Source organism: Lampetra fluviatilis, chromosome 50 (genome assembly GCF_964198595.1).
Source record: "Lampetra fluviatilis chromosome 50, kcLamFluv1.1, whole genome shotgun sequence".
In the NCBI taxonomy this organism is placed as follows: domain Eukaryota; kingdom Metazoa; phylum Chordata; class Hyperoartia; order Petromyzontiformes; family Petromyzontidae; genus Lampetra; species Lampetra fluviatilis.
The window spans coordinates 7,517,085-7,542,670 of record NC_136324.1 but is presented as its reverse complement, the minus strand read 5'-3'; the positions used below and the strand labels follow the sequence as shown (position 1 = coordinate 7,542,670).

The following is a 25,586-nucleotide window of genomic DNA, read 5'->3' as shown; positions in this document are numbered from 1 at the left end:
AGTGCACGTTGAACTTCTTTCGCACCGTACATTCGGCGATTTGTTGAAACAGGCACAGGCGATTGTAAATCGCGAATCAACACTGCTCAGCGAGGACCGCGAGGCAGTGTGACAGTCGTATCTTTGATTTTAATTAAAAACATTTCTCGATGCATCGATATGACAATGCGCTCGAGTCAAAGTCACCACAAACTCCCAGCCGGCGATTCCATGAAACCAAACGACGACAATTCATATTTTGAACCCTTCAAGTCATTGCGAATGTGTGTGGTTTATTTTGTTTAGTTAATTCCAATTCTAGCTAATATTTTTTTTCGCTCAGAGTTTATTGACGACGCGGCTCGATTGCACTCCCCAAAAAACCCCGATTCCCAACCGCGCTCGCGTGTGCGTGGAGCCTCTGCACCGCGTCCCGTCGACAACCCAGAGTTGTTTGCTACTCCACGCGTTTGCGATCTCACACAAGCGGGCCCGCTGACGGTCGTGCCATCACAGCGGCCGTGGTAGGGCACAGGCCGACGCGGCAGCGTTGTGGAAATTAATTGACGCTGCCGTACCACAACTGACGGGGCAGTGACAATGACAGTGATGTCGTGACGTCTCAGTGCTAGTCCGTGTACAGGCTTGGGGAAAGCTGCCACCGACAGCCCATCTATGGAAATTCACGTTCTCGTGGGGATCATATCTCAGCCAATGTTCTCCACGTCGCTGGCAAGCGCGTGACCAGTAGCCGCAGTCATTCTCACACCTCCGATTGGCGCGGTGGCCTACGTACGGTGCGAAAGAAGTTAAACATGCGTGCGTTGTGAGAGCCATACTGGATGTGGTGGGTTGTGTCAGGCAGCGATGGAGTAATAGAGTTGAAATATTAATGGAGTATGGTAATGCGGTGTGTTGATACAATTTATGTATTAGCCACGTCTTGTGTAACGCAGATACAAATGACCAATTACTTTGCGGTGTGTAATTTAGTTGCCAATTAGATTACAAATGAAATGACATTACATATTTAAAATACGTCGGTTTGATGTTGCCCATCTTGATGTGACCCGGCCTGGCCTGGCGATGCAATTATTTTCCAGGTCACTGACCAGGACAGACCCGAAGGCCCAGATTTTCTAAATTTAATTGGCAAATTACTCAGTTGGGATTGAACATAGCAATCATTCAAACTAAAAACTCGTCTCTCAGAAGTGAGGCGTGAAATTACGTTTGTATTTTCATTACGACGCTTTACTTAACGCAGGAAGGCCTCGCCGAGTCTCAAGGCTCTTTTTCAGGAGGGTCCTGTCACGTTTTCGCAGAAGTGGTGTAATCTTTCAGCATTGCACGTGTGTATGCTGGACTTCTTTTGCGCCGTACGTATCCGACCATGCCAATGGGAGGTGCGGGGGAAGGACAGCTAACTTAACATAAATCAGTTCTAAAGAAATTAGTTCGTCAATCTATACGATTGATAAGTGCATGGCTCCATTGACTTCCTAAGAGCGTTCCAGCCGGCCGCGCAGAAGCACATCTGAAAGCGCGTGAAAATTGCGATGTGTTGGCCGATACAAAGTTACATTGTGGGGTTTCGTTTAGCTGCGGGAACAAACCCGGAGCGCCCGGCGGCAACCCCCGCGGCACAGCGGGTGAACAAACTCCAAACAGAAAGGCGTCTCGAGTCGGGGAGTCGTACCCAGAAGATTCTCGCTGCGAGGCACGTGCGTTGCCAACTGCGCCACCCGCTCTCTGCCACCACGATGATAACGATTCACTTCTCTCGTTTCCCTCCCCTGGCCGAGCAGGATGCGGCAGAGTAAAGCGGCACGAAGGCCAACATGGTAATTATTGGCAGCTATTATGTTCGTGTTACTTTATTAAAGTAGAGAGTGGGGCTAGTTGATGGTCTTAGCCCTGGTCACCAATGACTGCATTCACGTTGTTTCTGCACCAAATTTGGCGAAAATATGAATTCTGAAAGAAAATATGAATTCTAAAATAAAATATCTAAACTAAAATATAAAGTTAAATTCGAATATAAAATATCAATTCTAAAATAAAATATCAATAAAAAATAAACTATCAGTTCTAAAATAAAGTATCTAAAATAAAAAATAAAATAAAAATTATAAAATAAAATTTGAAAATAAAATATAAATTAAAAAATATTAAATTTGGCTAAAATATCAATTGTGATAATTGGCTTCACTCTCGTGCGATGAATGCTACTCTCATATGCAGAGGCGGGTAAGAAGGTGCTTCCCTCTACTGTGGACCAGAGGGCGCATGAAACGGTCTCAGAGGGTAGCTCCATGGTATCCGCTTCTGTGGGCCGTTCTCTTAACAAGAAAGGTGGCACTGCTCTGCCAGAGATCCGAATGGATACTTCTACTAGTGACGTCACGCAATCGGAGAAACAATTGGGAAAAGTAAAACAAGGTGGCTGACGTGACGATCAACTCGCTGTATTTGCCGAACGCCCACCAGCTTTAATCATCACGTTGGCAGACACCACTTGTGCACCAACACTTTGTGGAAAACAGCCAAATAGGAAAAAAATACCAGCGGCTCAGCCGCTTTTCCACTCAAAGTCTGAGAAAACGCAGACACCCACATTTTACGCAAAACGGACGAGTCCCGTTCGCCTCGAATGTCACGTTCCCGTCCGCCGTGTGTGCTCCCGCAGGAGTTTCCGCGTTTAGGCCTTGGAACACGGCGGGAGGCTTCACGGCCGTGGTGGCAGCTGCTGCCACCGCCGGTGGGCAGTCACCGTCGCTCGCCGCCGGAGGGAGGCCGCATCACGAAGCGCAGCGCCGTCTCCCCGCGTCCCACAGGCCGCTCCACCGCGTTCGTGTTTAAAATGCATGTCCGTGTGTTACCGGAACCCTCGCGCAACCTGCCACCGGCGCGTCGATGTTTGCCTGCCCACTGGCACGCGGAAGCGGACGACGCTTTTGCAAATTCGCTCGTGCCACTGAATCCTTTCCCCGTTTCCGTTCACCGCCGAATCATGGAATGCCGCGCAAGCGGTTCAGCGTTAATTTTATTTCGAGAGGCGTAGCGCCATTGTTTTTAAAGATATTGTCCTCGCCGCAGAGAACCGTAGCGACACGACTGCACTCTATCATAGCTGGCACCAAACTGTGCTACACACCCTCCCGCATGGCCTTGTGGGAGCCTCGGTACCGATAAAGTTATTTTAGTTTTTCTTCCAGTTTCGGAACGGAATCGGAAGAAAAACTGATGACGTACATGCACGTCATCGGAATGGGAGAGGGTTGAGGGTGCAATCGAGCCGCGTTGTCGAAACTGTGAGCAAAAGAATTAGCTACTTGTAAAAATAAACACATTCACAATGACTTAAGCGTTCTAAATATACGATGTCGTCGTGTGGTTTATGGAAGTTCCGGCTGGGAGTTGTCATGACTTTGACTCTCGCGCATTGCCATGTCGATGTATCGAACATTGTTTTAAAATTAAAGATGCGACTGTTACACTTCCTAGCAATCATCACTCTCAGTAGTGTTGATTTGATGTTCACAATCTCCTGGGCCAGTTTTAAACAAATCGCCTGAAATAGATCAAGTTTGGACAGCGACTGCTACATGCTAATGAATCGACTTACAGATACAAGATCACACCTGGTCCTGTCCAGAGCCACGATTGTTACAAACAACAAAAAACATTAACTGAACCTGTTCACAATCGACTGGATTTCACCTCGTCACGAGATTCAAGGTTGCTCAAGTTAGAGCACTCTCAGCTGACACTGCTGAGATTCTGGGTTAGAATCCAGGCAGCTGCCTCCGATTTTCTGGCCCCTGAAGTGTAGCTAGTTGATGGTCTCAGCCTGAACACCAATGATTGCACAAACAACGCAGGAACTAAAAAAAATGTAAAAGTCAAAATCTTGGCCTTGTGATTTTAGAGAGGAGCAGGTTAATTTGACAAGTGTACATTGGTTTCATCCGTGTTAAGACTCATCAGGACTATGCAACCGTCATGGCAACTGCAGTAAACAGACAACGCAGCATGGACAAAACAAACCGGAAGTGATGCGATAGTAATGGCGACGGCTGAAGTAAAAAAAAAATTCGAAAGTAGAAAATCCACGAGAAATTAGTTTTGAATCAAACCAGATAGGAAACGTGCACGCAAATAAAACTTTTTTCTCAAGAGCCACAATTTATTGCTTTCTTCATTGAACGGATTTTTTTATTTAAAAAACCACAACAGACCCGTCTTGATTTTCCGTTATTTTCCACAACCCCGCTAAATCCAGACAACACGAAGTTCGTGGCACGGGGGGGGGGGGGAGAGGCAAAACGTTCAGAAACACTCATCGCGGAAAGGGGCATCCCGCTCGCAGATTGGCTGAAGAAGTGCCACCAGGCACCCGCGGTGACCTTATGGCAACTGTGGTTTTCGTGGCTTTAAGCTCGGTGTGGATGGTTCGACAGCGCGGGTGAGCAAAGGGACGACGATTGCATTTAATCCACAAGCCAGGGCGCAGCAAGAAAAACAACTAACGCTAAATGGCAAGAATTCAAGGCATGTCCACAGAACTGGCCCAGAGGAATGCGTTGCGTGACCGTGCGCTTGTGCGGAATGGACAAGGGGGGGGGAATTGGGTCCCGGGCATGAAACGCTCGGGCGACGAAAGTCGGTCCGTGGAAAGTTTGCCAAACCGTGCAGTGGCGTCCATAGAATCGGCTTGTTACAAATAAGAACGTAACAAGAAGCAGTGCGTTCTGGCGGCGGACTATCGCGAGCGAAAAAAACGATTGGTAGGGGGCGCGCACGGAGCGGTGTGCGTGGACCGCCGCGTGGAATGGCAACGTTTCATTTGAGCTTCAGGAAAGATTCCAGGCTGTCCAGCTCCACGGCTTCTGCAAACTGCTCGTAGTCCTGCAGGGTCGAGAGAGACGGGGGGGGGGGGGTTCACGGAAGGGTGTGATAGCAACAGGGCAACTTCACGATAACGCCAAGTACACTTCACGCATGTCACAGATGCGGGTGACCATTCGTAAAATCGGCGGTTACGAACGTGGTAAACAAGTACATTATTGAGGACCCGACCGTGAAAGTGCCGGGATTCTCTCTCTCTCACGACGGCTGTGGACCACACTGAGCCGCGCTCGGACGCAGCACGGGAGATGTGTGAACTACCACGTTGATCCATAAATGGAAAATCAAAGATTCACCAATCTGCGACTGTGGTAAAGGTCAAACCATCAGACACATCACCGGCGAGCGCGCCATCCATGCACACCCTGGCAGCATCTCTGAGATCCATGCAGCATCTACTGCCGCCTTGGATTGGGGTTAAAGGACCTTAACATTCAACTCTGACATCGTCCATATAATCCGTACCACATCTACTGCCGCTTTTGATTGGTCAAAGGACCTTAAACATTAAACTATGACATCTACACAAACTGTTGCTTACATGCCATACGAAAGGAGTATCATCGTGAAGGTTGCTTTGTTTTTACCTGGCACGAATACTTCAAACCGTTATGGCTGTAAATGTGATGCAATAAGGTGTCCGTTGATAAGATAGGAAATGCGCGTGAAATTCCACGGTGGGCTTTAGTCGAGACAAACCTGATTTTCGCGTAGCGGTTTCGGGAGTCTGACGAATATGTGTGTGTGATTCACCAACCCTTGCCTTCACGGTGCTGGACTACGGTACACTGCAGCACCACCGGCTACTGTGTGAGAACTGTAAATTCTCCCAACGACTGAATGTGTGGCAATGTTGTCATTTGGACCACCAACTCAGAGAATTTGAGAGAACAGGTGAACCAAAGACAACCGTGGACCGGTTTCGTTCAGATTAGGACTCATCTGTACAGTACAGCCATGTTTGCTGTTGCCATCTTTCCGTGGTAGCCTAATCTATGAAGAGGACTTGTGGCTGTGTACTATGGGGACACTACTAGTCCACATCTGTAAATTACGAGAAAACGAATCACAACGTAAGGGTGGTGCCAAATGAGAGCTGTACATCTGTGTGTGTGTGCGTGCATGCTGGGGAGCGATAGTGTAGCAGTTAGTGCGCTGTGCTATGAACCTGGCGACCCGGGTTCGATTCCCGCTCACGGCCAACACCAGTAACGATTATCTGTACCGGTCCTGGGCCTCCCCTAGGTCGACTCAGCCTGAAATGAGTACCTGGTGCGGTGTGTAAACACCACCACTGGGGAGACAAAGGCGGTCGGGCGTGGTGCTGGCCACCCACCCCCTCGTGTACCGTTCTGGCCTTCATAGGTGCTCGCTAACAGCACTTGCCCCGACAGTCTGTTAAGGCTACACGGGGGATCTTTGCATGCTGTTAACTCTTTCCCATCCCCATGACGTACGTGTACTTCATCAGTTTTTCTTCCGATTCCGTTCCGATGACGTACGTGTACCTAATCGGAACGAAATCGGAAGCAAAAGGCAGTGCAAGAGGGCGTGTGCCACAGATTGGCACCAGCTATCGTAGAACGCGGTCGTGTCGCTACAGTTCTTTGCGGTGAGTAACGTCTTTATAAATAGCGGTGCTACACGCCTCTCTAAATGAAATTAACGCCGAGCCAGCTAGCGCGTTTTGAGATTCGCCGGCGAACGGAACACCCAAATTCTAGATTTGAAGCTTTCGTGACTGCAAGGATTCATATTCTTAGGTTATTTCGGTAAAGTCACGTAGGTAAAAAATTTAAATGAATAAAAGTAAAATAAAAATAAAATAAAAAATTAAAATCACGACGTTTCGGAGGCAACACAAGCTTCCGTCTTCAGGTGGGACCGTCACAGCACGATAGCTGTATAATACAGCTATCGTGCTGTGACGAAATTTTTTACCTACATGACTTTACCGAAAAAACCTAAGAATAGGAACACCCAAACCCCTTGCAACTTACAGACGTCTCGGAACGGGGAAAGGGTTAAAATCTGCTCCCAGCCTGCGTCAGGTTTTCTGTTTGCCACGTGTCTGCTCGTCGTTTTATTGTTTTATTACAGATTAAAATCCGAACGGGAGGGGGGCGGGGGGGAGACACGGAGGGAGGGCTCACCCCGCAGTAGGTGTTGTCGTTGAAGATCTGTGGCGGCACGGCTGTGGGGTTTCCACTCAGGTGCCTCATGTTCTGGCGGAGCTCATCGTTGGAGGCGATGTCCACCAGCTCGAACCTCACGGCTTTCCCCTCCAGCACGCGCCACACGTCGCTCTGATTCGACTTGATCTGGACGATCGACACAGGCACACGCGCAAAAAAGACAAAGGTGGTCCCGGGTTAGCGAGCACCTATGAAGGCCGGCATGGCACACGAGGGGGTGGGTGGCCAACACCACGCCCAGCCGCCTTTTTCTCTACAGTGGCAATGTTTACACATCGCACCAGGTACTCATTTGAGGCCAAACCAATATAGGCGATGCCCAGGACTGATTCCGATAATCGTCACTGGTGTCGGCCATAAGTGGGAATCAATCTCAGGTAGCCAGGTTCGTAGTGCAACGCGCTAAACACGACACTAACGCTCCCCACGTGTTGTGCACACGCACACCATGCCTGGGCACACGCACAGACAAAAAGACAAAGGTCCCCCGTGTAGACTTAACAGACTGTTGGGGAAAATGCTGTTTGCAAGTAGCACCTATGAAGGCCGGCATGGCACAGGAGGGTATGGGTGGCCAACACCACGCCCGGCCATTGTCTCCCCAGTGGCAATATTCACACTCCACACCAGGTACTCATTTAAGACCAAGTCGACCTAGGGGAGGCCCAGGACCGGTTCGAATATTCGCCACTGTTTTTGATCGTGAGCGGGAGAGGAACTGGCGTTGTTGTGTTCGTAGCGCAGCAGCGCTAACCGCGTGCAGGTGGGCAGCCGAGGTGCACCATTGCATACGTGCAATTTTCTTTCATATTTTATAACCCGAAGTTAAACTATAAACTCAACTAAACTATTTTTTATTTTACCATGGCGCCCAATCCAGTGGTAGATGGAGGGGGTTGTTTGACCGTGCTTCACCACGTTGGTCAGTGTAGAGTTGGCGAAGTGGCCAGGAGATATCTCGTGCGATGCCACCGATGATAGCCGTAGTTGGAAATCGAAGTCCTGAAGGTCGTTGAGTTCACGGCGCAGTGCACTAACCGTTGCACCACCACTCCAAAACTGTCACCAGTTATTGCAACATCTTAACGTGATCTTGCCAACCGATATGCGCTGAAAGACAGATCTGTAAACACGCGCGCGTCTGGTCCCCTCGTGCACTCGCTCTGCAAGTTTTCATGGAAACACGACCGGCCACCCGTGACTTCTAAAAAGAGTGACGTGAAAACCAGCGCACATACCTGAGGACGAGCATCTCTTTACAACCGTGCACTCGTAGTCAAACATGGGTTTGCAGCCACCCAAAACTAAACTGGGTTCCCAAGCGTAGCAAGCCGATTGCCTCAGCCTGCTGCCCAATCGGAGGTGGCACAGTGGCAACACGCCCTGGGTTCGATTCCCCGGCTCGGGCGCCTTTCTGCGCGGAGTTCGTGCGTTGTCCCCCTGCTCTGCATGGGTTTCTGCCGGTTTACTTCCACACAAACGCCACCGGTATTTTGTCAAGCATCGATCCCAACCACACGTGAAGGTAGAGCCTTGGCAATGTCGCTCACGCCACTCTCGGCAGAAGGGCCTGCACGAGATGAAAGCCTCGAGGGTGTTTGGCCTACTGCGCTATGCGGGCGAGATGGCGTGGAAGAGGGAGGAGTACCCACACTTTACCCCACCACACGCGACGTGCCGATCGACTGCTGCAACCATTTTCCTCACGATGGCGAGATGTTAACTACCCCATGCCTGGTATATGGGAGGGCGTGGGTTCGATCCCGACCCTCACGCCGTTATATTTGCAGTTTGCATGTTCTCCCTGTGGTCGCGTGGATTTATTTTCTCGGTCCTCCGGTTTTTCCCTCCACATTTAGAAACGTGCATTAGAGTATTTGGCTGCTGTACATTTCCACTTCGTTGGGCTATCATTTGTGGCCAGGTCGCTTCTGAAAAAAAGAGCTATTTAGCTCAGTGGGCCTTACCTGGTAAAATAAAAAAACACTGTAGTTTAATGTTGTTTATAATTTATACTGTTGGGTGGACAGGTGCAGTGGATGATTTTAGAAATTTGCACCATTGGTTCAACTGCCGCAGACCTCTGGATTGCATACCCAGTGAGCTACTATACCATTGCAGCATTCTCATGCGTTAGGGAGGAAGTAAAATTCCCCAACAGTGAATTCAATCAAGATATTTACCATGGAGATAAGTGCACGAATGACCACAAATATATCACTCAACAATGGATCCCAAATACCAAGTGGCATGCAATGCTAGCTTCACAAACCCCAGTAATAATAATGATGATGATATTTTTTTCATTCTAGATTCGAAGCTTTTGTGACTGCAAGGATCCATACTCTTTGATGATTTCGGTAAAGTTACGTAGGTGAATTTTTAAAAAATATATATTTTTAAAAAACTTACAGCCCCGCCCACTTCCCCCCCCTGCTCAGTCTCAATCACACATGCAACGCTCCCCCTCTCTGACTTATATAAACCCTCTTAACTCCGGCATCTCTCCCGCTTCCCTGAACTATGATCCGTCGTGAAAACTTTGAAACTAACAAGTCTTCTTGGCCACGAGTTATTTGGCGATGCTGCTGCTGCACAAGCACAATAAACATGAAGAAAACTCAACATATGTCCGTTAATAACACTGCCTAAAAACAAAACATACATATAATAGGTGACGTTATGGGCAATGCCCCTTCATTTGTATGCTATGAAGAAGGGCCATTATCCAAAACGTCGCTAATTATATATTTTTTATTTTAGGGTCACAGTGTCATTGACGAATGTGTTCAGTTTTGTCATGGGTGGAAAAAACCCGATTTTTCCAGCGGCCGGCATCGGGTTTTTTCTTTAATACAATTAAACCCGATTTCGGGGAATTAAAACCTGGTTTAATGAATATGAAACTGATAGGCTTAGGCTGCTTCCTCGTCGGTGCTGCTATCGTACTCGGGGCGGCCGTCGGGCACGGGGTAGTCGTAGAATGCGGCGGGCAGGTTGGTGTTGATGAACACGAGCTTTTCCACAATCGTGGGCGCCAGTGAGTTCCTTCGCTTGGAATGGATGAAGCCCATCGTTGAGAAGTTGGCGAAGTGCGGTTCTGCAATTGGAACCAATTAAACCGGATTTCTCCCAATCTCAGATGATCGGGTTTAATATAAAAAGACAATTAAACCCGATTGTAGAAAACCCGACTGTGCCACCCTTGAGTTTTCTTGACGACAGAAAGCACTGTACTGCAGTGCTATGGTTACATGCCGTTGCAGCCACGCGTGTGTCGACAGGTTGTCATCTGTAATCTTCAAAGAATGCAGAAACAAATACCAGTATCGACTCTGTGAGCCTTTGGCCACAAAGGACTCGTGCAAACACATGACCTGATAAGATCAACCTGTCAACATGTTCGCTGATAGCACGTAGCCAAATCTTAAAACCACAGCCCACACACCTCAAATAATCAAATAACAATAACTAATTTCGAACCCCAAGCCAAAGCACTGCTCTAAGAAGGCCTCACCACGCCTGCTGGTTGTGTGTTCATACTCCATCACGCTGGTCAATGCAGGTTACTCGCTTGCCAGACTTTCCCCCCCCCATTATATCCATCACCAACTACCCCCTGAAGAAGCTGGATGTCGAACCGGCCATAGCTGCTGCTGCTGCGGAAAAAGCGGTCGGTGCCTTCAAAACCTGCGTAAGAAGCCGGCTCCAGCGCCGACAGGTGAAAAGCGGCACGGCAATTATTGACCTCTCTACCGCCTACGACTACGCCGTGTGGCATCATGGCCCCTGCTGATGCTGCTGATGATGATGATGCCGCCGTTCTACTGCTCACCGATTGGACGCGATGCGCAGGAACCGTAACTTTGACGGTGAACGCCTCGCAGGAGAACGCAGCTGCAAGAGAATTGATGAACGATGGCCTCCCTCAAGGCTCCCTACTAACGCCGCCACTGTTTAACATACGCACGCGTGCGTGACCTGCCATGTACATCACCTCGCAGGTTCGCATATGCGGGCGACGTAGCCCTGGCCGCACAGGGCACTCACCTCGAGGACAATGCCAATACTCTTAACAGCTGATCTAACTTTATTGGAGGCGTATTTATCTTGCTGGAGACTCTGACCAAATCCCTCAAAAACCACCGCGAGCACTTTCCACCTTAATAATCGTGCAACAGATGCCACTCTCAATGTGTCCTTCTTTGTGAGCCCACTCCCAAATACACAAGCCTGACCTTCAGGGCCCGCATGAAACGGACCTGTGAAAACACCAACTCACGCATCACCCAGCTTAAGAAATGTGCAGGAACGACCCAAACTATGAACCGTGAAGTAAATCACCGTAGTCTGCGCGCTCCTTCGACGGAGGGAAAGCAACATTACAAGAACTTGATTTGAAGTTTTCGTGACTGCAGGAATCCATACTCTCTGCTTCTTTCGGTAAAGTCACGTAGGTAGAAAATAAAATGAATCACGACGTCTCGGGCGCAACACAAGCTTTCCCACCTGATGACGGACGCTTGTGCTGCGCCCGAAACGTCGTGATTTGTTTTATTTTATACCTACGTGACTTTACTGAAAGTATTACAAGAACTCTCTCCCGAAGCCCTCTCGTCATGGCATGGTTGGCTAGGTACGGTGCGAAAGAAGTTCAACGTACACACATACATACATTCTAGATTTGAAGCTTTCGTGACTGCAAGGATTCATACTCTTAGTTTTTTCGGTAAAGTCACGTAGGTAAAAAAAATGAAATTAAAATTAATAAAAAATAAAATAATAAAAATCACCACCTGATGACGGAGACTTGTGTTGCCTCCGAAACGTCGTGATTTTTATTATTTTATTTTTATTAATTTTAATTTCATTTTTTTACCTACGTGACTTTACCGAAAAAACTAAGAGTACATACATACATGGCGAGCAGACCTCGACACTGCCATTTAGCTTCCTGAGCAGGCAGGTGAAATGATGATGATGATGGTGGTGGTGGCGGGGATGGAGGCGGTGGCACGGAACTGGATGAGATATTACTCGCCGCTGATGCGAGCCGTAGGGGGCGGACCCGACTCGTCGTGCGCAGCGTGAACCCTCTGCGGGGCCACTCCACCCCCAGGATTGCACTGCTCTTCTGTTGGGCTCGTGAGGAAGTCTGCGCATCCGTGACCGATCGTCAACATTCTTACAAATTACCCCCCCGAGACATAAATGTGAAATATCACACGAGCGACGAATAGAAACGACAAAGCGGGAGTTACGTGCGCATGCTGAACTTCTTCCGCGCACCGTACGTGCGGGGGGGGGGGAAGGACAACAAACTAAACACAAAAAGCAGCTAAATGTCGTTCCCAGTTCAGTACAAACAATTTTACATCATGAATTATTAATGAAGTTCACTTCTCTAAGCTGACTATATATACATGCATGCACATATCCAAGAATCCATGTTTTGAACCGTGTAACCACACCCCGCAGGCACTAGCCGTGCTACTATTCACCGCAATCATACTACAGTAATATGAAAAAAATATCTATGCCTCGAGTATCTTGGCTGGGCTCCTGTCAAACCCCAACAGGAACTCTGTTGTCAGTGGCTGCTGTCTGCTGTTGCTAATTAAACTAGCTGGGTAACTGGCTAAAAGGGATGTTCTATGTGGCAGGCAATGCATTATTCAAACGGAAGTTCAGAAGACATAAGAGATAGCGATACCAACAAGGTGGGAGTAATTAATGCAGAGTGAGATGTTAGTTTTAAATTGCTCTAACTTTTGTACTTCGTGCTTCTAATAATGCACTTATTTTGCCAGAATATTATTTAAATCATAGAGAATGAAAACCTTCACAATATGTATATTCTTGGCATATTATTATGTAAAACAACTGATTATTCTTCATGCTCCCACATTATGAAAAGAGTATGAAAATGACAGCTAGAATTTTCCATTGCAGAGCCACAAGTAATCTACGAGTCTTAGTAAAAAAAATAGATTGAGGAATACATTTTTGTAATCTAAATCGTGACAATTCGTCAAAATTGCCAGGGTGAAAAATCGTTCCACTTCGAGCCGGAAGGCGAGCACAACAGCAGAGTGCACATCGTGTCACAACATGGGTGCGTTACTCTTCATTCAGCTACGCTCAATGCTCAAGGCAACAACGAGCGTGCAAAATACGCTTCCATCCCACGTCTGATGATGACGTGGTCAACCCTGAAAACTGTGACCTTGGGTCCAAGCGTCTCCTAGTTGTGTGTGCAAATGGTATGTAAATTGCATGTTTATTTTGAATTAGATTCATAGATGCAATAATGAATAAATGAATCATTTCAAGAGTCTGGTAGTTGTAGCTCTAGTGCGAAGGAGTGCCTGTAACAATAATAATTAAAATGTATAATGCGCTTTCCATCCTAGGATCCCAATGCAAAATGCATGAAAATCAGGAAACAAAAACAGAACCAGGACAACCGACCAAACTAAAGAGGGAAGGCCACTTTAAAGAGATGGGTTTTCAAAGCAGACTTAAATCTATCTACCGACTCCGATTGCCCTGATTTCAAGTGGCGAGGCATTCCATAGTTTGGGTGCCACACACACAAAAGCCCGATCACCAAAAGAGCGCAACCTGTAGACCTGGGAGTGCTGAGAAGTTTGAGAAGATCCTAAGGACCTTGATGGAATATATAAACGTGTTAGTTCCTGCAAGTAGTGTGTGGTGAGCCCTTTCAAAGCCATACAGGTTAATAGCGTGATCTTAAAAATTCAGAACAGCCACAGAAAAGCTCTTCAGATGCCTTGCAGTGGTGAACAAGGCCCCGTGGAGACCTGGCAAAGGCTACACAGCAAGATTCATGGAGATTTTTAAAAAGCCCACAATGGATTCAGCAAGCTACGGGGAATTGAAGGAGTGCACGGCCTCAGAAAACTCACAAGATAATGGAATCGTGGATTTTGTAGGCGGTCAGATGAAGTTGTTTTGTTGTTTAAGCAGCTGATTGATGAGCCAGCATTTACTCATTCATTCCGGCAACTTTCTCACTGGCGCTTAGTCACATCCTTATCACTCTTCTATCGCTTGGTTAGTGTTTTCGTGCACTGCTCGTTGACTTCTCTACCCATGTTTAGTACTTGGTGCTGACAGAACCACCGTTTTGTCTCATTCATATTGTGTTCAACCACCACACTGCAGGTCAATACAACACAACAACTGCCATTAAGTGGCGGTGACGTCACTACAGCACTTGTGCCAGGCTATGTGCACTTTAATGCCACGTGAAGTGTCGCGGGACAGACCCAGGTGCCATGGGTTGACTGAGATGACTGGCCGATGCACGACCTGTGCCCCCTACTGTGCCAACTTGCTGTGTTTTAGCCGCCCGGCGCTCTGCTCGTTGTTGTGAGCGTCGCTCCTCTGCCCTCCAATACAAACGCAATCGCTCACCCGCCCATTCACCCACTCACCCACCCACTCACCACATATGCAAGGTCACAACATCTCTCTTTATGCTTCTTCCCACACACTGCTCCACTTTAAAATTCCCTACCATTATCGCCTTTCCCACGCTCGTATAACCTTGCTCAACGCAAGGTTGGCTACGTATTATCGTGTCGTATGTTGCTGGCTCCCAGACGTTTTCGGCCCTTGGGGCTGTGCTCAGTGAATGGACTGATTATTGGGTTTAGTTTGCCCCACACAGGTAAAGACTGCTCACCATCTGTTGGCAGCTACTGCAATGATGAGTCCTAATAGTAACGAAAAGCGGTCTGCGGTTTATATCTGTCTCCCTGCTGCCTGTCAGTCGGTCATATTTGCTCAAATGTATTTTGATGGTGACCAAAGACAAGAGGACCACAATGCAGTTCTTCAGGAACCGCCGATGAGTTTTGTTTTGTGTATCATGCACAAAGGCGGAGGAGTGCTTTTCACACGATCTGCACCGATACGGTTTTCAGGCCTGTGCTATTATTCTGTTGTGGCTGATTTCCATCTCGTCGTTCAGACTTGACAAAGCACGTGTTGCCAAAATGTGCGGGCATAGAGGGAGTAGCCTCTGCTTTCAGGAAATTACAGCTCCTGCTTGTTAGACCGTGGAACCACCCTCTGTGATTGGCGTGGCATGATGACAGGGATAACATCGTCGTCGTCATCTGTACGCGTTCTGCATGGACATGTCTGTGTTATGCACCGTGTGCTAGACACGTCACAGCCCTTTCGTCAATCCGCTGTGGGATGACCATTCTTCACCACGCTGGTCAGTGCCTGATGGTGAAGGCGGCAGGTTGCATAGATGTGGGAGCATAGGAATACAGTACGATAATCCAGTAGGTGTGAGTGTGCGTTTGTGATTAGATGTGCATAACTTCATTGACAATGGCCACACGTTTGGGGTGAGGTTTTACTTTCCAGGGCATCTTACAATTCAGAGAATATGGTAACTGCCGTCTTCAATGCAGGAGGAATGGCAAAACTGCATGAACGCTCTCCTGAAGCCGTGTCTCTTGTCGTGACAAGCAGACCTCTGGTCATCCTCACGCAAACTCCGGTCATCCTAGCAGCGGCTTTTGGTTAGCCATCGAACAAAGACGGTCACTGTGTCGCTCACTTTCAGATGCTCTTTTGCAGCTGTCTGGAGCGCTTTTCCTTCCGATATTAGGAAGCCACTGGAGCTATGCACTTTTAAATCATTTAGATTGAAAACTCATTTCATTACAACAAATTTTTGTGTTTAGTTTGCGGTCCTTCCCCGCACCTCCGATTAGCACGGTTGGCTACGTACGGTGCGAAAGAACTTCAACGTACACATGTACGTACACCGATGGCATTCGGCTCGTGAACATATTGCTGCCATGATGCGCAGGAATAGAACGGAGGCATGACATGAAACGCATTTCACGTCCACGGCGCGATGACAAGGTCACTGCACTCTACCGCCGGAGGTGCACTCAGCGGGGATGCGCATTTGTAACAAAAAAAACGACTGCTCGCAGCGCACAGCGTGCCTGCAAATGTTGTAAGTTAACAAGCCCAGAAAGTTTTCTTTCTAAACCTGCGAAGTGCGCCGGGTCATCATGGCTGGGTCAGTACGGCAGTCACAAAGACGCTGCGCAGAGGAGCAGCAGCAGCAGCGGCGGCAGCGCAATGCCTCGGGCTAACACTGTCCTTTTGGTGGCTGCAGTTTGCTAGGAGGCGCATGTTTTTTTTAGCAGCTCTTTTACAGAGGGAGGTGGAGCAGCAGCAGCAGCAGTTCCCCCGTGTTTGTCCTCGAAACCTCAACGTTCACTCCCGCAGGTCGAGACACGCTGCTGCTGTTCATGGTTGCTGCAAGCCAGAACACAACTCACTCGACCAGACCTGCAGCATCATCTCATCGATCCGTGCAGCCACCAGCGCACCCTGAACACTGCTGCAGTAAAACCCTAAAATGTATTTGTTCTTAGTAATTAGCCAGCTTGTAAATGTTACAAGTCTTTACAACTGCTTTTGGTTTTTTGTTTGTTGTAATTCACCCCCGCCCCGCACCAAAGATTAGCACGGTTGGCTACGTATGGTGCAAAAGAAGTTCAACATACGTACGTACATACAAGTCGCCTATGTATGGTATCTAGTCTGAACACTGCATTTTTTTTCGTTGAAAAGCGGTTTTAGCTGGACTCACAATGTTGCGCAAGTTGTACGTGTTTATCACGCCAACTTGGCAAGTGTTTGTTGCTACCACCGCTCTGAATAAGCCAATGCCTCGTACATTAATAATGATACTATAAGGGCGCCCCCATGCCATTAGTTCATGGGAGTTGTTTTACCATCAAACAATTATTTACAAATATTTTTTATTTTACCAGGTAAGGCCCACTGAGCTACGTAGCTCTTTTTGAGAAGCGAACTGGCCACAAATGACAGCTCAACGAAGTGCCTTATCATAATGTGGAAATTTATAGCAGCCATGTGGAGGGAAAACCTGGACGACGCGGATAAAAATCCATGCAACCACAGGGAGAACATGCAAACTCCAAATATACAGCAGGCGTCAAGGTCGGGATCGATACCACGACCTCCTGCATACCAGGCGAGGTAGTTAACATCTCTCCACCGTGGCGCCCCATACTTTACTATACTAGTGAGTAAGGGTTGTGGAAAGGGGTGAGCAATTATCAATCTAAATATCACTCGCCAGTGATGTTAACCGGCCAGGCGGCTAGAGGTCAAACATTGGTTGGAGGTCATCTCAGCCCATTCTCCCGTCACAGTCGACAAAAAATTAACCCGTAAAAACTAAGTTTTTCACTATAAATCCTTTATATACGTGGCATTGGTTTTATTTTATTATTCATTTCTGTTTTTCTTGAGTAAGAGTTTCATTTTTATCACGTTGGTATTTTAAATTAAATATGAAAAAAAATTTTTCCTAAAAAGTGAAACATTTTGGAAATTTTTTTTCGCGAAAATAAATTGTCACGCACAACGAGTCTGTGTGCAAAATGTCAGCTCGATTGGGTCACGGGACGTGGGTTAAAAAACGACAGAAAGATTTGCACGGTCGTAAGCACGCAAGCAAGCAAGTGAACTTAATATAAAGTATTTAAAAATGAGGACCGCTTTGTGGGAGAGTCGTGGTGATTATGATGGTGTTTGTCTGATTTACTGGAATGCCAATAAAAGTTGTTCACTGTGTGTAAAGTCACGTAACAGCTCTGTGTTGTACTCCAATAAACAGACGGGATCACAACGACCCTCCGTGTGGACTTACATTAAACCTGTGTCCATCAGCTGTCGTTATTTTATGAAGATGCTAAAACAAAGTTAAGAGGATATATTTGTTTACCAAATAGATATTTTGCGCTTAGAGACAACTGAAGCATACAAGTCTCTATAACAAAGAATGATCATCATTATCGTATTAAAGATGACCAAGACCATTTTGTGTTCAATTAACTAAAAAGTATAGCAGGTGATAACTACGTTATTTGTATTTATAATATACTATATGGTGCGAGTCAATATAAATTCCATGGTACCAAAGCATTGGGTCACAATGAGAAAAAAAAAGTGCTCACTTGCACCCAAATAAATGCCCCACTGCAAAGTGAACACTACAAAAATGTGCATGAGAAGACTTGTTTGGTGGCTCAATTACCGCACCGTGGAATGAATACCAAGCAAAAACGTGGCCCATCTCGGCAACAATACACGTGTTCGCGTTCTGTGGACATTGCAAAAAAAAAAGAAACCACGCACCCCTCGCAAAACCACAGCAGCCGCAAAAACAGCATGGGCACCAGGCGTGGCCACATGGCTTCCATGGCTACGCAGAAAAAGCTGGCACTCGCTCCACCATAAAACCAAGGACACGGTACAAAACCACTACGTCGTGCCACCGAGCTCTCTCTCTCTTTCAAGGTCTCCCGGGCCCCAGACACCTCCACCCTCCTCACTCCAATGACCACGGCAAAACCGCCGCGTCCTACGGAGGCACGTCCGATAATTCGCTCATCGTACCCAGAAGCGGGACCGTGCGCGGCTGAGCGGTGTCACCGTAGCTGCAGCGGCAGCTGTCTGAAACTCTCTCCCAATGCTGCACATTCGCAGCATGCAAGTCCCGTTAAAGCACCATTATCTACCTTCAAGCAGCAGCTCAAAGTTCTCACTTATGCAGGCCTCACCCGTTCAGGTCCTCACCCGTTCAGGCCCTCACCCGTCCAGGTCCTCACCCGTTCAGGCCATCACCTGGCCAAGCCTTCACATGTCCAGGATTTATCCTGTCCAGGCTCTCACCTGTCCAGTCTCTCACTGCACTGCGAAAAATTATTTCTGGTTTGCTTTACAAACCAAGTAAAAGTTTGGCTTCGTTGGGAAAAAAACATTATTTAGTAGCCTTTCAAATTTTTTACACGTAAAATCTCACGGCCTCTGCAATCGATCTACCCTTGACACCCAGCACAATCCCAGCACAATCCCACCACCAGTCTCACAATTTCTCAGTGGCGATAGAAATCAGCCATGGTTGAGTGAGGCTATCCAACTAATTAAGTATTATATCGCACTGATTATTGATTCCATTAATTCGACGAATCTGATAACGTGGAAAAACAGTAACAGAAAAACGTATTTCCTCTGTTGCCACATGTGCCACCGGATTGGAAGTGATGGACGGGCCTTGATAAAGTCAACAGCATCGTCGTCCTCGTCACGTCAGGCACGGCCCATAAAGGGTTTCCAGCCTTCGGGATGCAGGATTCTCTGGGTGACGCTTTAATTGAAGGGGCCTGTGTAACCGACCGCAAGAGAAGTAGTCGATTACAAACCTGAGTCAATTTGTCGACTCTTCGTCCCAGCTATCGTTGATAACGTCCGTTATTCCATCGCGTCACACGGTAGCGTGCGTCAACTCAATGTCCCTGCCGAGCCATTCAACAGCGAGACCCGAGGGGTAGTGATCGCGTTTCTTCTTACCATCGCGGTGCTCAGTTTCCCGTGAGCACGTGCTTCTCAGTCGCGTGTTGTCACACCTCTCACCTGCACCGGCTGTGATTACTTCGTCTCGCCTGGAGCCAGGCCAAAAGGTCATCTCCAGTGAGCTCGCTTCGATTGCCTATGTCAACTGCACCAGGTTAGAGCTTCACCAAGCTCTAACATGGACCAAATTTGAGCTTGTGGTGCCTCGGTGCTGAGATGTTAACTACCTTGCCTGGTATACAAGAGATCGTGGGTTTGAGCCAGACCCTGACGATGCTCGCTGTATATTTGGAGTTTGCGTGTCTCTCTCCCCCCATGGTCACGTAGATTTTTTTTGCGGGTCCTCCAGTTTTCCCCTCCAAATTTAGAAACGTGCGTTTTCAGTATTTGGCTGCTATATATTTCCACATGATAAGCCACTTCGTTGGGCTATTATTTATGGCCAGGTCGCTTCTGAAAAAAGAGCTATATACCTTAGTGGTCGTTACCTATAAAAATAAATAAACGTTTAGTTTTATAGTTTTTCACCACCACTCACCTCTCGTGCAACCAGCACCCGAGTGGGCACTCACTGCCTTTATTAGCAGGCTTACAAAAACCTCCATCCTCTTATCTTAATAGTGCGCGTTAAACCAAGGTGACATTTGCCTGCAGTGTTGTTACTAAAACAATGTTGATGATGAAACAAACTATTCGGTGATACTGCTGATGCATTGGTAGCGATGCACAAGCACAAATAATCCTTAAAATCAAGTCAACACATTCAACAATAACACTGTGACCCTAAAAATACCATAAAATGCGACGTTTTGGCCAATGGCCCATCTCCCCAATACTTTACTGTCGTTACAAAACAGGATGTGGCTATGCAACATACGAATTTATTAAAAATGATACCATTTGTTGCTGCTCATGCGACAGTGCTCCCATTCTGCTGGGTCACGTGGTCGCCATGGCACTGTGAAGTCATGTTCCAACCTGGCTGAATGTTTCAACGCTTGCCAAGGCAAGGCGAGATGTTCAATAAAGAAAACTTGGATGAGTCCTAATTTATAACATGTATATAGCGTGTTGCATTCACCTCACTTTATCGATATTTTCTTACTTCCACCATATTTATATTTCTCTAACATGCCTCAAGTCTGCCCTCGTTCAAGTCAAGAATTAAGACGAACTTATTTTCACGTGCGTATCGCTTATATGTTTTGTTTGTTCTCTAAATGCTTTTGGTTTCCTCTGAAGGGTGGTTCAGATGTCTTGATGACTCCCAATTAAATTGACCTTTACATATTAATGTATGTTTTAAATAAACCTTACTTTAAAAATATATATTAAGTTTTAGAAAATGTAATCGGGGTCGCAAGACATCTGGACCGCCCTGTAGAATATTGAATATTTTGATTTAAAATCACACATTAAGCAGGTGCTACTCCATATCTAGATTCCTTAGGTTTCCTCATCTAAATAGTTACAATAAATAAATATCTCGCTGCAAGTGGCGAGATGTTAACAACCTCGCTTGGTATACAGGAAGTCGTGGGTTCGATCCCGACCCTGACACCTGTATATTTGGAGTTTGCGTGTCTCTCTCCGTGGTTGCGTGGATTTTTCTCCGGGTCCTTCGGTTTTCCCCTCCACATTTATAATCAACATCACGCCTTTAGAGTATCTAGCTGCTATACATTTCCACACGATAAGCCACTTCATTGGGCTATCGTTTGTGGCCATGTCTCTTCTGAATAAGAACTATATAGCTTAGTGGGCTTTACCTGGTAAAAAATAAGAAGTAACATGTTTAGTTTATTTTTTAAAGCTACGGTGTTATTGACAAATGTGTCGAGATTTGTTGTTAACTGCCCTTAAGCACCACTGCCAATGTAGTTTCCCTTTCCTGGGCTCTCCCTGGGCTGCACCGTGTGGGAAAGATTGGAGCGCAAGAGCGGGTTAGTCCTCAAAAGTCTCTAGCACCTTCGATGTTAATCATTAAAGACACACGAGGCCCTGACTTATTGAAACGGTGTCAGCAATGTGCAACCGTAGCCCTTTTTAATGCGTTCCGATTCAGGTCCAAAGCGTTAACGCATTCATTAGCTCTGTCCGCAGTGGGGGAGGCGGGGCATAATAACACCCGAAAAAATTATCCAACATACTAAAACTATTGTTTTTATTTTACCGGGTAAGGCCCGCTGAGCTATACAGCTATTTTTCTGAAGCGATCTGGCCCCAAATGACAGCCCAATCAAATGGCTTATCACGTGGAAACTTACAGCAGACAAATACTCTAAACCAGGGGTGCAGAACCGTTGTTCTGCCAAGGGCCATTTGGATATTTATAACATCATTCGCGGGCCATACAAAATTATCAACTTAAAAATTAACATTTAATTAACTCACCCCTAATGTGATGGCTGGAACTGCTTCTCTTTGGTGAGGCGTGTGATGTTAGCTGGTATTGATGATGTTGCTACTCGCAACTGCTTTTCCAGGTTTCCTCCTAGATTTATTGAATTTCGAGTCCCGCCTGCGGTTGCCTTGGCAGGGCCACACCAAATGATTTCGCGGGCCTTATACGGCCCGCGGGCCGGACGTTCCCCACCCCTGCTCTAAACGCATGCTTCTAACCGTGGAGGGAAAACACGGACGACCCAGAGAAAATGCACCTGACAACGGGGAAAGATACACGTACACTCCAAATATACAGCAGGCGTCAGGAACGGGATCGAACCAACGACCTCCTGTATATCAGGCGATGTACTAAACATCTCGCCACTGCAGCGCCCCATACGAATGGAAGTTTAGCAAAAAATTGCCGTGAGTGATAACTGGCCAAAAACGGATCAAGCGGTTGCGTCAAAAACTTGAGGATTAATAAGAAACACTGCTAAAAGAGAATTAACCTTAGGTGGCATGGGCAAGTGTGTGTCATTACGTTGTGTGACGTCTCCTATGTCACATGTCATGGGGTGAATCTCGCCTGCCGATTACGTTCTCATGTGTACTGTGTGTCATCATCTACAACATGACGTGTGACATACGACTTGGAACGCATCGCTATTATTGCCCAGACAAAAATCGAGGGCAAATGCAGATTGGGGAAAACATTTAAAGAGTTCACGCCTATGGATGATTTGTTCTTCCTTGTTTACATGAGCGATTAAATCGGCGTATTGTGAAGGCATTGTGACCAATACATTCCCAACAAAAAAACGTTAACGACCTCCTTGCGAAAGGTTGTAATAGTAGTTTGCAACATGCTGAAAATCGGCGTGAATTAATTTCGCATGGTGCAGCCAAATCAGTTGCAATAAACCAGAGCATTTTTCCTCTAGTTAAAGTTGTGTGCTGCTAAGAACGGAAGCGACCAAGTTGCATAGCTTAACGCGGGATAATTTCACGTATTAGGTCTGCACAGCCAATATTATTCATAACCGATTTAATGGGTTCAGGCCTGGTAATGATCTGGCCACCCGCCAGGCAAAGTCAAACAAAATTTAATTCTCACGCACACAACAGAATGTAGTAAATCTATACCAGAAATACTTCTTCAACTTGTGAACTGAAACAATAAATAACCGTAGTGGTGTTAACAAGACAAAGGTCCCCCGTGTAGCCTTAACAGACTGTAGGGGCAAGTGCTGTTAGCGAGCACCTTTGAAGATCGGCACGACACAACGAGGGGGGCGGGCCAACACCACGCCCGGCCGCCTTTGTCTCCCCGAGTGGCAACGTTTACACACCGCACCGGGCGCGCATTTGAGGCTGAGCCGACCTAGGGGAGGCCAGTTTAATCGTCACCGGTGTTGGGGCCGTGAGCGGGAGTCGAACTCGGCTTCACCGGGTTCGTTGCGCAGCGTGGCGCTGACCGCTGCACCACCGCTCCCCGGTGTTAAACCGCGCGTGCAGACACACACACACGCGCCTTTAAATTGTTTGGCTATGACGGTGGTGGTGGGGGTTGGTGGTGGTGGTGGTGTGGGGTGGGTGGTGGTGGTGTGGGGTGGGTGGTGGTGGTGTGGGGTGGGTGGTGGTGGTGTGGGGTGGGTGGTGGTGGTGTGGGGTGGGTGGTGGTGGTGTGGGGTGGGTGGTGGTGGTGTGGGGTGGGTGGTGGTGGTGTGGGGTTGGTGGTGGTGGTGTGGGGTGGGTGGTGGTGGTGTGGGGTGGGTGATGGTGGTGTGGGGTGGGTGATGGTGGTGTGGGGTGGGTGATGGTGGTAGTGGTGGTGGTGGGGGTTGGTGGTGGTGGTGGGGGTTGGTGGTGGTGGTGTTGGTGGTGGTGGTGGTGTTGGTGGTGGTGGTGTGGGTGATGGTGGTGTGGGTGATGGTGGTGTGGGTGATGGTGGTGGTGGTGGTGGGGGTTGGTGGTGGTGGTGGGGATTGGTGGTGGTGGTGGGTGGATCGAAAGTGGAGAGGAATTTTGGCTAGATAATTGCGTGGGCCTAACCCTGAAAAATCTGCGGTGGATTCTAGACACGGCAGAGTTGCCACGGCACTTTGAAAAGTGCCTGTAAGTTGAACTGTAATCGCGTTAATAATCTAGATTTGAAGTTTTCGTGACTGCAGGGATCCATACTCTGGTTCTTTCGGTAAAGTCACGTAGGTATAAAATAGCGTTGCTTTTTGCGAGTTTACCAAACTTGCACCGATTCCAATATCTTAAAACTACAGTATTTGTTTAATTTAACCAGGTACGGCCCCACTAAGTTATATATAACTATTTTTTTCCCAAGCGATCTGGTCACACGGGTCAGTTATAGCAGGCAAATACTCCAAAACACGTGATGTTGATTCTAAACGTGGAGAAAAATCCACGCGACCACGAACAGAAAGAGAGCGACACGCAAACTCCAAAATATACAGCAGCAGGCATCGTCAGGGTAGGGATCGAACCCACGACCTCCTGTAGACCAGGCGAGGTAGTTAACATCTCATAGCCACCGTGATGATGAGAGAGAGAGAGACACGCAAACTCCAAAATATACAGCAGCAGGCATCGTCAGGGTAGTGATCGAACCCACGACCTCCTGTAGACTAGGCGAGGTAGTTAACATCTCATAGCCACCGTGATGATGATGAGAGAGACACGCAAACTCAAAATATATAGCAGACGTTAGGGTAGGGATCGAACCCCACGACCTCCTGTAGACCAGGCGAGGTAGTTAACATCTCACCACCGCGACGCCTTCTAAGAGGTATAATTGCTTCTCAAATGGAATGTCTTAGTTACTATCAGGCCTACCAATAACCAACCCTCCATCTCCACGTATGGCTTACAAAAACACGCGTCGCAAACAACACGTGTTTCAACCTCCCACCTGTAGCCGGGCTTACCGATGTCTCTGATCGGAGGTGCACTCTTACTTATCTCCCCACGTGGATGTCCTTACTAACGCCTCTCACGTGAAGCTTGGTGCAATCGTCCACCACCCACAGCACAAACGTCGTGATGCTTATACAAGTCTCTGCACCCATGCACACTAACATCAGTCACCTGTAACCATGCTAACTTCACTCACCTGTAGCAAGCAACGTGTACCCACACCGTGCCCCCCCTCCCCACTGCAGCCACGCTCACCAACATCGTCCCCAACCCTCGTGCTCACCTGCCGGGAGCCCGCCACGCTGGTGTAGTAGATCTTCACCACCATGGCGACCCCGGGGGAAGACTGCGCCGGAGACGAGGTCTCGACACAAGTGGCGAGATCTCTCTCTCTCTCTCGTGTCTCTCTCTCTCACTCCTCGGCAGTCAAGCTGCAGTTTGACGCGGACCCCCCGCACCCACACAGCCCCTCCCGCACCAACGCACCCCCCCACACCGCACCACCCCCACCCACCTCGCACCACCCCCCCCCCGCATCACCCCCCCCCGCATCACCCCCCCCCCGCACCAACCCCTCCCCCGCATCACCCCCCCACCCCCGCATCACCCCCCCCCCCGCACCAACCCCTCCCCCGCATCACCCCCCCACCCCCGCATCACCCCCCCCCCGCACCAACCCCTCCCCCGCATCACCCCCCCACCCCCGCATCACCCCCCCCCCGCACCAACCCCTCC

At 48.0% G+C, this 25,586-nt stretch overlaps 2 protein-coding genes across 3 annotated transcripts in view; one reads left to right on the top strand and one right to left on the bottom strand.

Moving 5' to 3' along the window:
- Window positions 1–3,356, top strand: part of LOC144948676 (adapter SH3BGRL-like) — a 46,238-nt gene extending 42,882 nt beyond the window's left edge. For both annotated transcript variants that reach the window (XM_078878327.1, XM_078878328.1), the window contains 2 exons: window positions 1,788–1,823; window positions 2,669–3,356. In XM_078878327.1, the coding sequence (XP_078734453.1) occupies window positions 1,788–1,802 (15 nt within the window). In that variant the 3' untranslated portion in view covers window positions 1,803–1,823; window positions 2,669–3,356. The remainder of the gene's footprint in view (window positions 1–1,787; window positions 1,824–2,668) is intronic.
- A 796-nt stretch (window positions 3,357–4,152) lies between these two features.
- Window positions 4,153–25,276, bottom strand: LOC144948685 (SH3 domain-binding glutamic acid-rich-like protein 3). The gene is made up of 3 exons (XM_078878339.1): window positions 25,135–25,276; window positions 7,044–7,211; window positions 4,153–4,890 (listed from the first exon to the last, which is right to left on the bottom strand). The coding sequence occupies exons 1-3, from the start codon at window positions 25,177–25,179 to the stop codon at window positions 4,825–4,827; spliced, it is 279 nt and encodes a 92-aa protein (XP_078734465.1). The 5' UTR covers window positions 25,180–25,276; the 3' UTR covers window positions 4,153–4,824.
- Between the last annotated feature and the right edge of the window lie 310 nt (window positions 25,277–25,586).

What these genes read in the sequence shown, in the direction of transcription:
- LOC144948685 (XM_078878339.1), bottom strand. Translation starts at nt 25,179, where the DNA reads ATGGTGGTGAAGATCTACTACACCAGCGTGGCGGGCTCCCGGCAG. An exon ending in GCGTGGCGGGCTCCCGGCAG is followed by an intron (nt 7,212 to 25,134) that starts GTGAGCACGAGG and finishes TCGATCGTCCAG; the next exon opens with ATCAAGTCGAATCAGAGCGA. An exon ending in ACGACAACACCTACTGCGGG is followed by an intron (nt 4,891 to 7,043) that starts GTGAGCCCTCCC and finishes TCGACCCTGCAG; the next exon opens with GACTACGAGCAGTTTGCAGA.